This window comes from Bombina bombina, chromosome 5, assembly GCF_027579735.1.
Source record: "Bombina bombina isolate aBomBom1 chromosome 5, aBomBom1.pri, whole genome shotgun sequence".
In the NCBI taxonomy this organism is placed as follows: domain Eukaryota; kingdom Metazoa; phylum Chordata; class Amphibia; order Anura; family Bombinatoridae; genus Bombina; species Bombina bombina.
The window spans coordinates 792,570,523-792,583,672 of record NC_069503.1 but is presented as its reverse complement, the minus strand read 5'-3'; the positions used below and the strand labels follow the sequence as shown (position 1 = coordinate 792,583,672).

At 32.3% G+C, this 13,150-nt stretch overlaps 1 protein-coding gene across 2 annotated transcripts in view; it reads left to right on the top strand.

Annotated features, from left to right (window-relative positions):
• Positions 1 to 13,150, top strand: part of LOC128660832 (cadherin-7) — a 405,660-nt gene that overhangs the window by 232,849 nt on the left and 159,661 nt on the right. For both annotated transcript variants that reach the window (XM_053714878.1, XM_053714879.1), the window contains one exon: positions 3,836 to 4,023. In XM_053714878.1, coding sequence (XP_053570853.1) covers positions 3,836 to 4,023 — 188 coding nt within the window. The remainder of the gene's footprint in view (positions 1 to 3,835; positions 4,024 to 13,150) is intronic.

Here is a 13,150-nt window from a genome sequence, read left to right as displayed (position 1 = left end):
TACGTCCCTTGTCTGATTGGCGGATGACCAGATTCTCATTATTACTTAATGTGGTAACTGCCTGATTTTCAATGGCTGATAGATTGCTCTTAGTTTGTGTCGTTCTGTAGTGTAAGTTAGTTAGATCTTCTACAACTCTCTTGTGATATAACTCCAAGGCATTACCCCTGCTTAGTATAGGGTAAAAGTTTGAATCAGGCTTGAATCTAGGGTAAACTCTAGATTCTTCCTGTTCAATTGGGTATAAAGATTCTCTTTCTAATCCTTCTAACAAGATTGCATCACAAGCATCCTGAAATGTGTATTCAGAATTAGTTGGAATGGAATGTTGTGGATTGGTTACACTATCATCAGAAAAATGTTTTCTGAGGGTCAGTTTCCTGATAAACTTGTTAACATCTAAAATGGTGTTGAACAGGTTAAAATTATGAGTGGGACAAAAGCCTAGACCATAGCTGAGAACCCTTTCCTCTATGTCATTTAGAGTGTATGAAGAGAAATTAATCACATTAGTGGTAATACCTAATTCTCTGTTTTGTCCCTTAATGCATACCTGTGATTGACACAGGTTTTTGGATAAGTACCTCCTCCCTCTGTTTGTTTGTGGACAAGCCGAAAAACCTGTGCACTAATACCTTGGTATTGTGTTGGCACCTGTTTATTTGTTTTTATTGTTGTATCACACTTTTTCAAGATGGAAGACTTATCTTTAGGCCATGTTCCCTGATCTCTTTCTCTGTAGTTGTAATGAAACCTTCAGCAAAATAGTTCCACTTGAAAATGTGAGAAAATCCAGTTTCTTAATGTTATTACTAATAAATGTAAAAGCAAAGTAAATCAGCCTGATATATTTAATTTGTAATATGGGAAGCATAACTAAATTATTTTTTTTAAAATTAATTTTAACAATTAGTAACACAAAGCTTTGTTTTGAATACAATGAATTTCTAAGATGTACAAAATGTAACTATATCAGCAAAACATTGTCCTTAAATATAACACCAAAGGTAATTTCTGCACAGCTAGCAGAAGTTTATAATGGATAGAAATGCCACTGAAAAAGGTAGGCAAAGTTCACCCAAGTTAAATACAAATAGATTAGAAATGGGTTTTGGATTGAGATAAGGTTCCTGCTTTGATAAATGGAACTAATAGTGCTTTCTTTCAGCTGCTGATATGTGTGCAGGAAAACAATAAGTACCAAAAAAGAAAATTGTGCGTAGTTTTTATAATGTTGAATAAGTGTTTGCTGTTTTGTATTATAAAGCATCCCTTCCTTAAAAGCTAGCAATTTGTTTTAGCTCTAGTATTGAGATAAAAGAGATGTACTATAATTCATTTAATTTAATGCACCATTTTTTCTTTAAACAAACACATTCTGAGAAAAAATATCATTTGTCACTAGTGCACACTTTTAAAGTTACAGCAGTTTCACATATATTTAAAGTGATGGTAAATCCTAGCATTTTTTAAATACTAGGATTTACCAGTGTTACAAATAACTGAAATGTCCTTTATTTGCCTTCAGCGTATGCTGCGCTTAGCACCTCAGGTTGCCCACCATAGAACGCTATTTTATTAATGAGGCGATGTTAGCCAATAGCATGCTAGCCATCAGGTATAATGGCGATTGGCCCATGCGGCTATTGGCTAAGAGATGGAAACGTCACCTGATTGAAAAAATAGAGTTCTGCCAAGGGAGGCCTGAGTGCTCAGCACGGCATACACTATAGGCAAATAAAGGAACTTTCAGCATGAAGTATTTTATACTTCCTGACATAAAGTCTCTTTTATTTGTAATACTTTGCCATCACTTTAAATGCATGGATACACCTATACAGTTGCATTCAAACTGTGAAAGTATGTACTTGATAACATACATGTTAAACATGTACAAAAATTACATATTCAAATTAAAATGCAGGGATTACATATGAAAAAAAAGCCCTACACCTGATTCAGATTGTTATGTCTTGCCCTTGTAGAAATTATTTGTGTTAAAAACATTTGTTATAATGAAATGAGAGATAATGGATTTGGCTGTAGCTAAAAGGTCAAAATTAAAATGCAGTACTGTCTGGATACTCAGTTAGCATAATAATGTGAAAAATTATATGAGAGAGTGTGACAAGTGACAAAGTTAAAAGTTAACAAAAACTTTACCCACAAACACACAGAACTATCTATCATCTATCTATCTATCATCTATCTATCTATCTATCTATCTATCTATCTATCTGTCTGTCTGTCTGTCTGTCTGTCTGTCTGTCTGTCTATTTATTCCATCCTATCTTATCCTGACAGAGTTATGCATTGATAGTGACAGAGTAGTTTGTGCTAGCTCACACACATTACAAAACAATACAGCTCATTTATTGTGACAGCTGCCAAGTATTTGTTAAAATATTTGTTTAAATCTTTGGTAGTCTCTGTGACACAATAGCAATAGTATTTATCATTGCAGCAACATGATCCTGTTACTGTTCATTTGACTACACTCTGGTCCGTAAGCAAGGCTCATGGGCTACCCAGTCAGAAGAGTGCTCAGTTTTGACAGCAAGCCCATCAACCATACTTCAAATTGGTTATTCTGAATAACTAGTGGGAATGACCATATTTTTTTATGTTAAGAATATTCAACAGCCAAATTTAAAACTAAGAGACTGGTAATCTTTTAGGATTAATTGCTGTGTGGATGGATTATTGATACTGTAAGGTGCATAGTGAGATGGAACAGTGAGTAGACGCCACTTACAGGCTCAGTACAGTTGAGGTCTCTCCTTTCCATTGGGGAACTTTTGAAAAATTGAAGTTAAGATACAGATTCCATTTGGCTAAGAAAGGGTAAATACAGAGAACAATGCGGGCTCTCTGATGACTTTTTATGAAGGAACAGAATTTGTAACATTCTGTTGAGAATACAGAGGTGTTTAGCAATCTCTTATGTAAATGTATTAATTTATATCTTGTAATTGAAAGGAAGGAAGCACATTGATAGGGTGCCTAGGGATAGGAGCCATAAGAAGTGACTGTGACAGAAACATAGTGTGCTATCATAACATATAAGCAGAGTATGGGTCAGTCACTAAAACTATATTCTGTTGTTTACTTATGTAAATGCATAGTGACTAATTATAGGTTTTGCGATATTAAGAATCACATTATATGATTCTCCTTCTCAGTTTACCCCTATAGAGAACAGTATCTGGTGTTAGATAGAACTTTCTCTGCCTGGAAAGAGAATTTTGAAGTTGATGGACACATTCTATTTATAATACATACTGTGATTATTCCTTCTAGTTAAAGAAAATGAAAAACTTTTTGAACACAATGCTAATAGTAATAATATTTGTTTTATTCAAGAATATGAAAGTCTGTTTTAATATTGTACTTATGAATATTTGCTCTTGTACTTTTCATACATAACTCGAGGTGCCAGTCCATAAAACTAATCATATTTAATTTATTACCTTAAGTCTGGAAGGGTGAATCAGATTATGTATAATGTCAGCAATCATATGTCCTATATCATTTATAAATTGGAAGGAATTCTTATCAGCCAATAATCTATCTACCATTATAATTTGTTGCAAAGAAACCTGCTCTTCCTTTCAGTTTATTAAAAATCAACACATTTTAGTTAAATAACCATTTAAAGCACACATATTTATTTTATATACCCTTTTATTGTAATATTTACAATAGATAAAAAAAAATTATTAAAAAATATATATTTTGCAAATAATACATAAATCTTTTCCACAAATCTTTTTTCTATAAATATTGTTCTAATTACTATACTATATAATATATATTTTTTTATTTATACCTACAGGGTCTGATCAGTATTATGTTCCAGAATCCTTGCCAGTTGGCGCTACAGTGGCTAAAATAAAAGCAGCTGATCCTGATGTGGGACCAAATGCAGAAATGGAATATAAGATTGTGGATGGTGACGGCAATGGTGTTTTCAAAATTTCTGTTGATAAAGATACACAGGAAGGCGTTGTCACAATACAAAAAGTATGACAATTTTAAAAATGTATACAATGTGAAAATTGTTATGATATATGAAATATTTCTTCTAGGCTAACTGTATTAGGTCATTGTTCATTCTTACATCAATCAGTAGAGATTTAATTATTTATATAATTGCAAGAATTTAAAAAAATTGTCTCTAATTTTTAACAATAAACATTTTGGGCCAGATTACGAGTGGAGCACTATTGTTTGTGTGTGAGAGATATCGTTTGTGCAAGTTAAATTAAACTTGTATTACAGGTAATAAGTAAATGCGAAGTAAAAAAAAATAAAGTTATAAGTATAAACAGATATATATATAGAAATCTATATTTGCAATAACAATTACATTGTTCTGTATGTCAAGTACATTGAAATGTGAAATATTAATAACTCCTATCGGGTTAGCGCACAAGCAATTTTTCTGCGTTCTCCTTTGACCTCCCTTGACATTAACACGATCACGAGACTGGAAGTCCTTTGGTTAGTGCATGTTGCGTTTTGCTCATACACAAATGTTTTACTTTAAACTTGTAATAATTGCACTACTCAACGCACGCAAAAAGATTACTTCTACCAATGTTTACACTCAAGTGAAAGCGCTAAATAGTGTGCCACTTGTAAACTGGCCCTTAGTGAGTATTTCTATAAATCATACAATCAAATATTCTAACTTTTTATTTAGCTTCTTTTATTTCCAATATGACTGCCAAATTGCATGAACTTTAAATTAATATATATTGGCAGAACAGATGTACACTATATATTAAATAGGATCTTCATGCTATTGATGAAAAAAATACATTTTCAATAATTTGGTAATCGGGTAACTAATAAGATAATTAAGCACATGCCTGATATGTGATTTGTTTTTTATCTACTAATCTACTTATTACAGGATATGTGTGTGGGCATGAAGAATTGCTAACCTCAAAGCATGCTATTGAATTATTACATATAAAATATTTAAAACTATTAATAATAATTATTAAAAAATATTTTATGTACTGTAAAAAATGGTAAATAATCAGTAGAATATATATATATATATATATATATATATATATATATATATATATATATATATTACTGTATGCATATATATTTTTAATAGCTATTAATCATATTTTCATGTTTATATTTAATATTTCAATAGTGCACACTGGGGTTAGCTATTTGTCCTGCATGCTAACCCAACACTGCATTAGACCTAAAGCCAAAAACAGTGATATGCTTATTTTACATTCCAATGTTCTTCACATAGATAATAATGTAATTTTTTATTATTAAATATATATTTCTATATATATCTGATAATGGTATAGTAAAATATATATCTATACCAATATATCTATAGCAATAGATATATAGGTATGGGTTTATATATATATATATATATATATATATATATATATACATATATATTTACAATAAAAATGACATTAAGTTGTAAGTGAAGAAAATTGGAATGTGAGATAAGTACAGTATATATGCAGTAAAACACATACATACATGCATATGAACACACACACACACACACATATATATATATATATATATATATATATATATAAACATACATACATAAAAATTTGTAGGCATGTGTATGTACTGTATGTATATACAATATAGCCATTCACAGTCAAACATCTTGAACCTTATGTTTTTTTAAATATTTTAATGAATATTTTTTTCAGATAGTGTTCATACTTTATTAGTGTTACTGTAATTTACAATGCATTTATGTTGTGTTTTAACATTAAGCAACTTTTGTAACTTTACGCAAGGTTTTCAGTCGCACTGACCTGACGTAAAATGCAATTGCTATTTACTTTCAGCTTGTAATACTCACACTTTTTCTGATGCATTAGCGCGCCACTTGTAATCTAGCCATAAATGTTTCTTTGGTGTAGTTCACAAATAACCTAAATCAAAAAATGTTGGTGTTGAGTAAGTATTCTTGATGTTTTGTCTGACCAATTTTTCTTTATGACTGCCAATATTTAAAAGAAGAGTATAGTTAGTTAACATATTATACAACGAAACTTCTATATACAGTACTAAAATATAATATTTATATGTCTTTTGCTTTTCTTTTTTTTTCCTACAAAGTGGTTTAAAGGTTTTGTTCATTTTCCACGCTATATATATATATATATATATATATATATACATACACACACACAATATATATATATATATATATATATATATATATATATATATATATATATATATATATATATATACACATACACACATAAATAGCATAAATAGTATATATATTTATATATATATATATATATATATATATATATATATCTATATATAGACGATTTGCATAAATATCTTCTATAAAATTGCATTATTATTTTGATGACAAGAGAATGAGATTGTAAGAGGGAAGTTAGCATATCAGCATGTTTTTTGAGAAATCAATCATGGCAAGCTAATCTAATTAGTTTCTAATTACCAGTGCAAGGGTGAAAGGCCTTGTACATTGCTTAGCCCCACATGGCTTATTTAATTATTGGAGAAGCTATTGCCAAGAGGGACATGTAAGGAATGGATTATTTGAATGATTAAAACAAGCTAAAATAGTTCATTTCTAAATGGACATATATGACTATAAATGTAAAGTATTTCTGTGGAAAAATAATCACCCTAGAGGAATCCATTGTTATAGAATATAATGGTAAACAAAGCGTAGGCTGGTAGAGAATGGGACAAAAAATGCTACAGGTTTGTGTGAACTCAGCAGCCTCTATGCTTGCTAATTGCCAGTGCCACTACTCCATGAATCTTAAAGAATATAGATTTTTAATAACTATTATTAATATTTGTCATATTTATATTTAATATTTCAATAACGCACGCTAAAATCAATAAAAAAAATGATGGTACTTTTGTCTGGTAACGTTTAAAGGGATATTAAAAACATTGCAATTGTAATATAAAATATTTAATTATGCTTTTTTTTGTTTTCCCCATTTTCTATTACACTCATTTGGTATTTTACTGTATTAAAAAAACCCAGAATGTTCTTATAACTATAAAGGGCTAGATTACAAGTGGAGCAAAATGTATTGCACGCCTGCAAACGGGCAAATTCACCCATTTACAGGCGCAATAAATAACCTGCCATTACAAGTGAGACCTCTGGTTAATTAAATCTGGTTTTAAATGTTCCCCAATTGCACCCCAGAAAATGTTTGTAGTGGCTTTAATAAAATAAAAATAGTAGAATTTTTATTTTTTAAAAACTGCACTAACATTGGTACAAAAGTGTTTCAAATAATATGCTGCCATATAATTTTTAGCACATGCACATTAACCCAGAAAGCCAAGAAAAATTGTAATACATATAAATTTCAAAGTAAGTTAAAATTGCATGCTCTTGCTGAATTCTCAAAGTGTCATTTTGAATTGTATGTCTTTATATGGCTGCTACATCTTAACCTTAGAGGTGGAGGAGATTGACAGGCCATATTCTCATGATTGGTTGTGCAAAAGCAGGGGGAGGTGCTGCACAATAAGTTTATTGTGCAATGATAACTGCAGGCATTGGAGGAACAGTACCCTCTGACTGCTCACTGCAAAGACAGACAGGTTCCCTAGCTGGGAAACTTTTTTGTCTGTCTAGTGTTAAATACCTACAATATATATATATATATATATATATATATATATATATATATATATATATATATAATTATAATAGTTTTTTTTAAAGGAACAAAACTTATCCAGCATCAATTGACAGTGTGTGAAAAATAATTGCCCCTTAGTTCTTACATAATCCCATTAACCAAATGTAATTGATCACTGGATTTAATTAAAATAAACATACCAAAGATTGATTACTGCCAGCCCTGCTAAATATACATTTTACTTATATAGAGGTTAATCATCTATGTGAAGAAGGCTACAAAATCTCAACTACAGCACATTATGCAGCAATCAATATAAATTTCGGAAGATGCAAAAAAATATGGTTGCGATATATCAGTCTGAAAAAAATGTACAAAGCCATTTCTAAGGCTCTTTGACTCCAGTGAACCACAGTGACAACCCTTATCTCCAAATAAAAAAAACTTGAAAGAGTGGTAAATATTCCCAGTAATTACCAGTCTACCAAAATTCAAGGATGAAGAAATAACTGATTCAAGAACTCACAAAAACACCCCAGACAACATCTAACTAACCACAGCTATGTTCAGCATTCATAGTTCGACAATAAGAAAAATACTTGGGATAAATTGATTTAATCGGATAACTGCAAGACACAAACCATTGCTAATTGTGAGAAAAAAGTAGTGCTTTTTTCACATTTGCACCCAAAAAAAATACACTTTAATGACTCCTTAATCTTCTATAATGATGTTTTGTGGACATACTAGGCAAAAGTGAAAGACAAGAATCTTTTCAATTTTGTCATAAAGCAAAAACATAATTTTGCAATAAGAACATCATAACAACAGACAAATATGGTTGTGGTAGAACAATGGTGTGGGGATGCCTTAGGGCCCAGAAGATTTGCCATCATGGATGGGACTTTAAATTATGCTCAGTCCATGATCTGAAACTGAAATATTATTGAGTTACATAGCAGGACAGCAACCCAAAATAGATAAGTAAGTCCACTATAGACAGGAACCCAAATAAACAAAATTAAGATTTCAGAATGGTCAATTTAAAGTCCTTACATAAAGCTATTGAGATGCTGTGACATGATCTTAAGATAGCAGTTCATGGTTGAAAAACTAAAAAGGTAGCATCATTTCAAAACTTCTGTAAAGAAAATTGGTGATGCACAGACAAACCACCACTTATTGGAAGTGCTTGCTTTCAGTTGGTGATAATTGGCAAGCAGATGTTTAGTTGGGGGGCAGTGACTTTTTCAAATAGGGCCAGTTGGTGTTGGATAACTTTAAATGCAAATACTTAAAAAAGGAATTTTATGTTTCTTTTTCTTTTTTTGATTAAGATCTGAGTTTGATAATGATGCTAAAAAAGAGATATTCAGGAAAAGGGACAAAAAACACACACAAAAAAAGAAGAAAAAAAGTAATATGTAGCATTTCACAAAAAATACGTAAACAATTCACCTTTAGGGAAAATATGCATTCCATTCCTTTTTTTATGGGCTTAGAACTAAATAATTGTGCTAATCTTTCATCCATATTAACTAAAACTGTAATAATAATAATAAATAGATTCTCATTAAAGGAACATAAAGCTCAAACTAAAATGCAGATGAATTCATTTTAATTATAAGTAGAAGCACTTTTGTTACACACATCTACTAAAAGGTATCACTGTTTCAGGCACAACATCTACTCTGAGACAGAAAAAAGGGGGATAAGGTAATACAAATAAAGTATAACCTAAAGGTGCTGAGTATAAGTATTCAAATTTGCTCAGAGAGCACCTAAAGGGGGTAATACTGCACTAGAGAGACTCACACATAGATGATTACAAAAGACGTAACAGCAACAGAAAGTGATTTACCCCTAAGAAATGTGTTTATAGGTACATTTAAGATTATATTTCAGCAACTATTGAGCTGAGTAACACATTCATACCATATCTTTATCAGAGTCACTATACAATCGTACAAAAATTAAAAACACTAAAACTCTCCTAAATAATACTTAGAAGAAGGGAAATTAATCTTGGCAAGTATTGTACCAGATAGACAGTATGGAGGGTAGTTATCAAGCCATCAACCTCAAATATGCTGGAATTCCGCATCGTATTTGTGGCGAGGCTGATTCGCCTTAGTTATCAAGCCCTAGATACCGGCAAAAGTAGAATTTTGTGATGTTAGCTTCGATCCGCCGGACTCAGTCCGACACAGATCAATTCTTACGTCACCCCAGATGTTCCGCACACAAGTGCGGCACAATCTGACTACTTTTGCTAGTTATCAAAAAACTAGCAGGTACGCTCGGCACTTTTACGGCCCAGCGTACCTGGTTTTCAATCCACAGCCCTGGAGGCGGCGGATCCCATAGGAATCAATGGGAGTCTGACCAAAGCGAAAGTTCATGTTCGCTGCTGCCCGACATCCCATTGATTCCTATGGGAGCTGTCTACACCTAACACCCTAACATGTACCCCGAGTCTAATCACCCCTAATCTGTCCCCCCTACACCGCCGCAACTAAATAAACTTATTACCCCCTAAACCGCCGCTCCTGGAGACCACCACAAGCTATAATAAACATGTTAACCCCTTAACCGTCACTCCCTGACCCCACCGCAACTATAATATATGTATTAACCCCTAAACCGCCGCTCCCGGACCCCGCCGCAACCTATATTACATTTATTAACCTCTATCCTGCCCCCCTACACCGTCGCCACCTATAATAAATGTATTAACCCCTATCCTGCCCCCCCACTACACCGCCACCACTGTAATAAAATTATTAACCCCTAAACCTAAGTCTAACACTAACCCTAAAACCCCCTAACTTAAATATTAATTAATTAAATCTAAATAATATTTCTATTATGAACTAAATTTATCCTATTTAAAACTAAATACTTACCTTTAAAAAAAAACTAATATAGCTACAATATAAATAATAATTTTATTGTAGCTATGTTAGGATTTATTTTTATTTTACAGGCAAATTTCAATTTATTTTAACTAGGTACAATAGCTATTAAATAGTTATTAACTATTTAATAGCTTACCTAGCTAAAATAAAGAGAAATTTACCTGTAAAATAAAAACTAACCTAAGTTACAATTACACCTAACACTACACTATACTTTAATAAATTATTCCTATTTAAAACTAAATACTTACCTGTAAAATAAACCCTAAGATAGCTACAATGTAATTAATAATTACATTGTAGCTATCTTAGGATTTATATTTATTTTACAGGTAACTTTGTATTTATTTTAGTTAGTTAGAATAGTTATTAAATAGTTATTAACTATTTAATAACTACCTAGCTAAAAGAAATACAAAATTACCTGTAAAATAAATCCTAACCTAAGTTACAATTAAACCTAACACTACGCTATCATTAAATTAATTAAATAAATTAACTACAAATAACTACAATTAAATACAATTACATAAACTAACTAAAGTACAAAAAATAAAAAAGCTAAGTTACAAAAATAAAAAAAAATAAGTTACAAACATTTAAAAAAATATTACAACAATTTTAAGCTACTTACACCTAATCTTAGCCCCCTAATAAAATAACAAAGCCCCCCAAAATAAAAAAATGCCCTACCCTATTCTAAATTAAAAAAGTTCAAAGCTCTTTTACCTTACCAGCCCTTAAAAGGGCCTTTGGCGGGGCAAGCCCCAAAGAAAAATGCTCTTTGCCTGTAAAAGAAAAATACAACCCCCCCAACATTAAAACCCACCACCCACATACCCCTAAACTAACCCAAAACCCCCTTAAAAAAAAACTAACACTACCCCCCTGAAGATCATCCTACCTTGAGTCGTCTTCACTCAGCCGAGCAGCGATGAAACCGAAGAGGAGATCCGGAGCGGCAGAAGTGATCCTCCAAGGGGTGCTGAAGAAGTCTTCCATCCGATGAAGTGATCCTCCAAGCGGCGCTGAAGAAGTCTTCGATCCGGGCGATGTCATCTTCCAAGCGGGGTCTTCAATCTTCTTCTTCAGGATCCATCTTCATTCCTTTCCAGACGGACTACCGACGAATGAAGGCTCCTTTAAGGGACGTCATCCAAGATGGCGTTCCTTCAATTCTGATTGGCTGATAGGATTCTATCAGCCAATTGGAATTAAGGTAGGAAAAATCTGATTGGCTGATTGAATCAGCCAATCAGATTCAGCTCGCATTCTATTGGCTGATCGGAACAGCCAATAGAATGCGAGCTCAATCTGATTGGCTGATTGGATCAGCTAATTGGATTGAACTTCAATCTGATTGGCTGATTCAATCAGCCAATCAGATTTTTCCTACCTTAATTCCGATTGGCTGATTGAATCCTATCAGCCAATCGGAATTGAAGGGACGCCATCTTGGATGACATCCCTTAAAGGAGCCTTCATTCATCGGTAGTCCGTCGGGAAAGAAGGATGTTCCGCGTCGGCGGAATGAAGATGGATCCTGAAGAAGAAGATTGAAGACCCCGCTTGGAAGACGACATCGCCCGGATGGAAGACTTCTTCAGCACCGCTTGGAGGATCACTTCATTGGATGGAAGACTTCTTCAGCGCCGCTTGGAGGATCACTTCATCGGATGGAAGACTTCTTCAGTGCCCCTTGGAGGATCACTTCTGCCGCTCCGGATCTCCTCTTCGGTTCCATCGCTGCTCGGCTGACTGAAGACGACTCAAGGTAGGATGATCTTCAGGGGGGTAGTGTTAGGTTTTTTTAAGGGGGGTTTGGGTTAGATTAGGGGTATGTGGGTGGTGGGTTTTAATGTTGGGGGGTTGTATTTTTCTTTTACAGGCAAAAGAGCAGTTTTCTTTGGGGCATGGGGCTGGTAAGGTAAAATAGCTTTGAACTTTTTTAATTTAGAATAGGGTAGGGCATTTTTTTTATTTTGGGGGGCTTTGTTATTTTATTAGGGGGCTTAGATTAGGTGTAAGTAGCTTAAAATTGTTGTAATATTTTTTAAATGTTTGTAACTTATTTTTTTTATTTTTTGTAACTTAGCTTTTTTATTTTTTGTACTTTAGTTTATGTAATTGTATTTAATTGTAGTTATTTGTAGTTAATTTATTTAATTAATTTAATGATAGTGTAGTGTTAGGTATAATTGTAACATAGGTTAGGATTTATTTTACAGGTATTTTTTTTTCTTTTAGCTAGGTAGTTATTAAATAGTTAATAACTATTTAATAACTATTCAAACTAGCTAAAATAAATACAAAGTTACCTGTAAAATAAATATAAATCCTAAGATAGCTACAATGTAATTATTAATTATATTGTAGCTATCTTAGGGTTTATTTTACAGGTAAGTATTTAGTTTTAAATAGGAAAAATTTATTAAAGTATAGTGTAGTGTTAGGTGTAATTGTAACTTAGGTTAGTTTTTATTTTACAGGTAAATTTCTCTTTGAAATTTGCCTGTAAAATAAAAATAAATCCTAACATAGCTACAATATAATTATTATTTA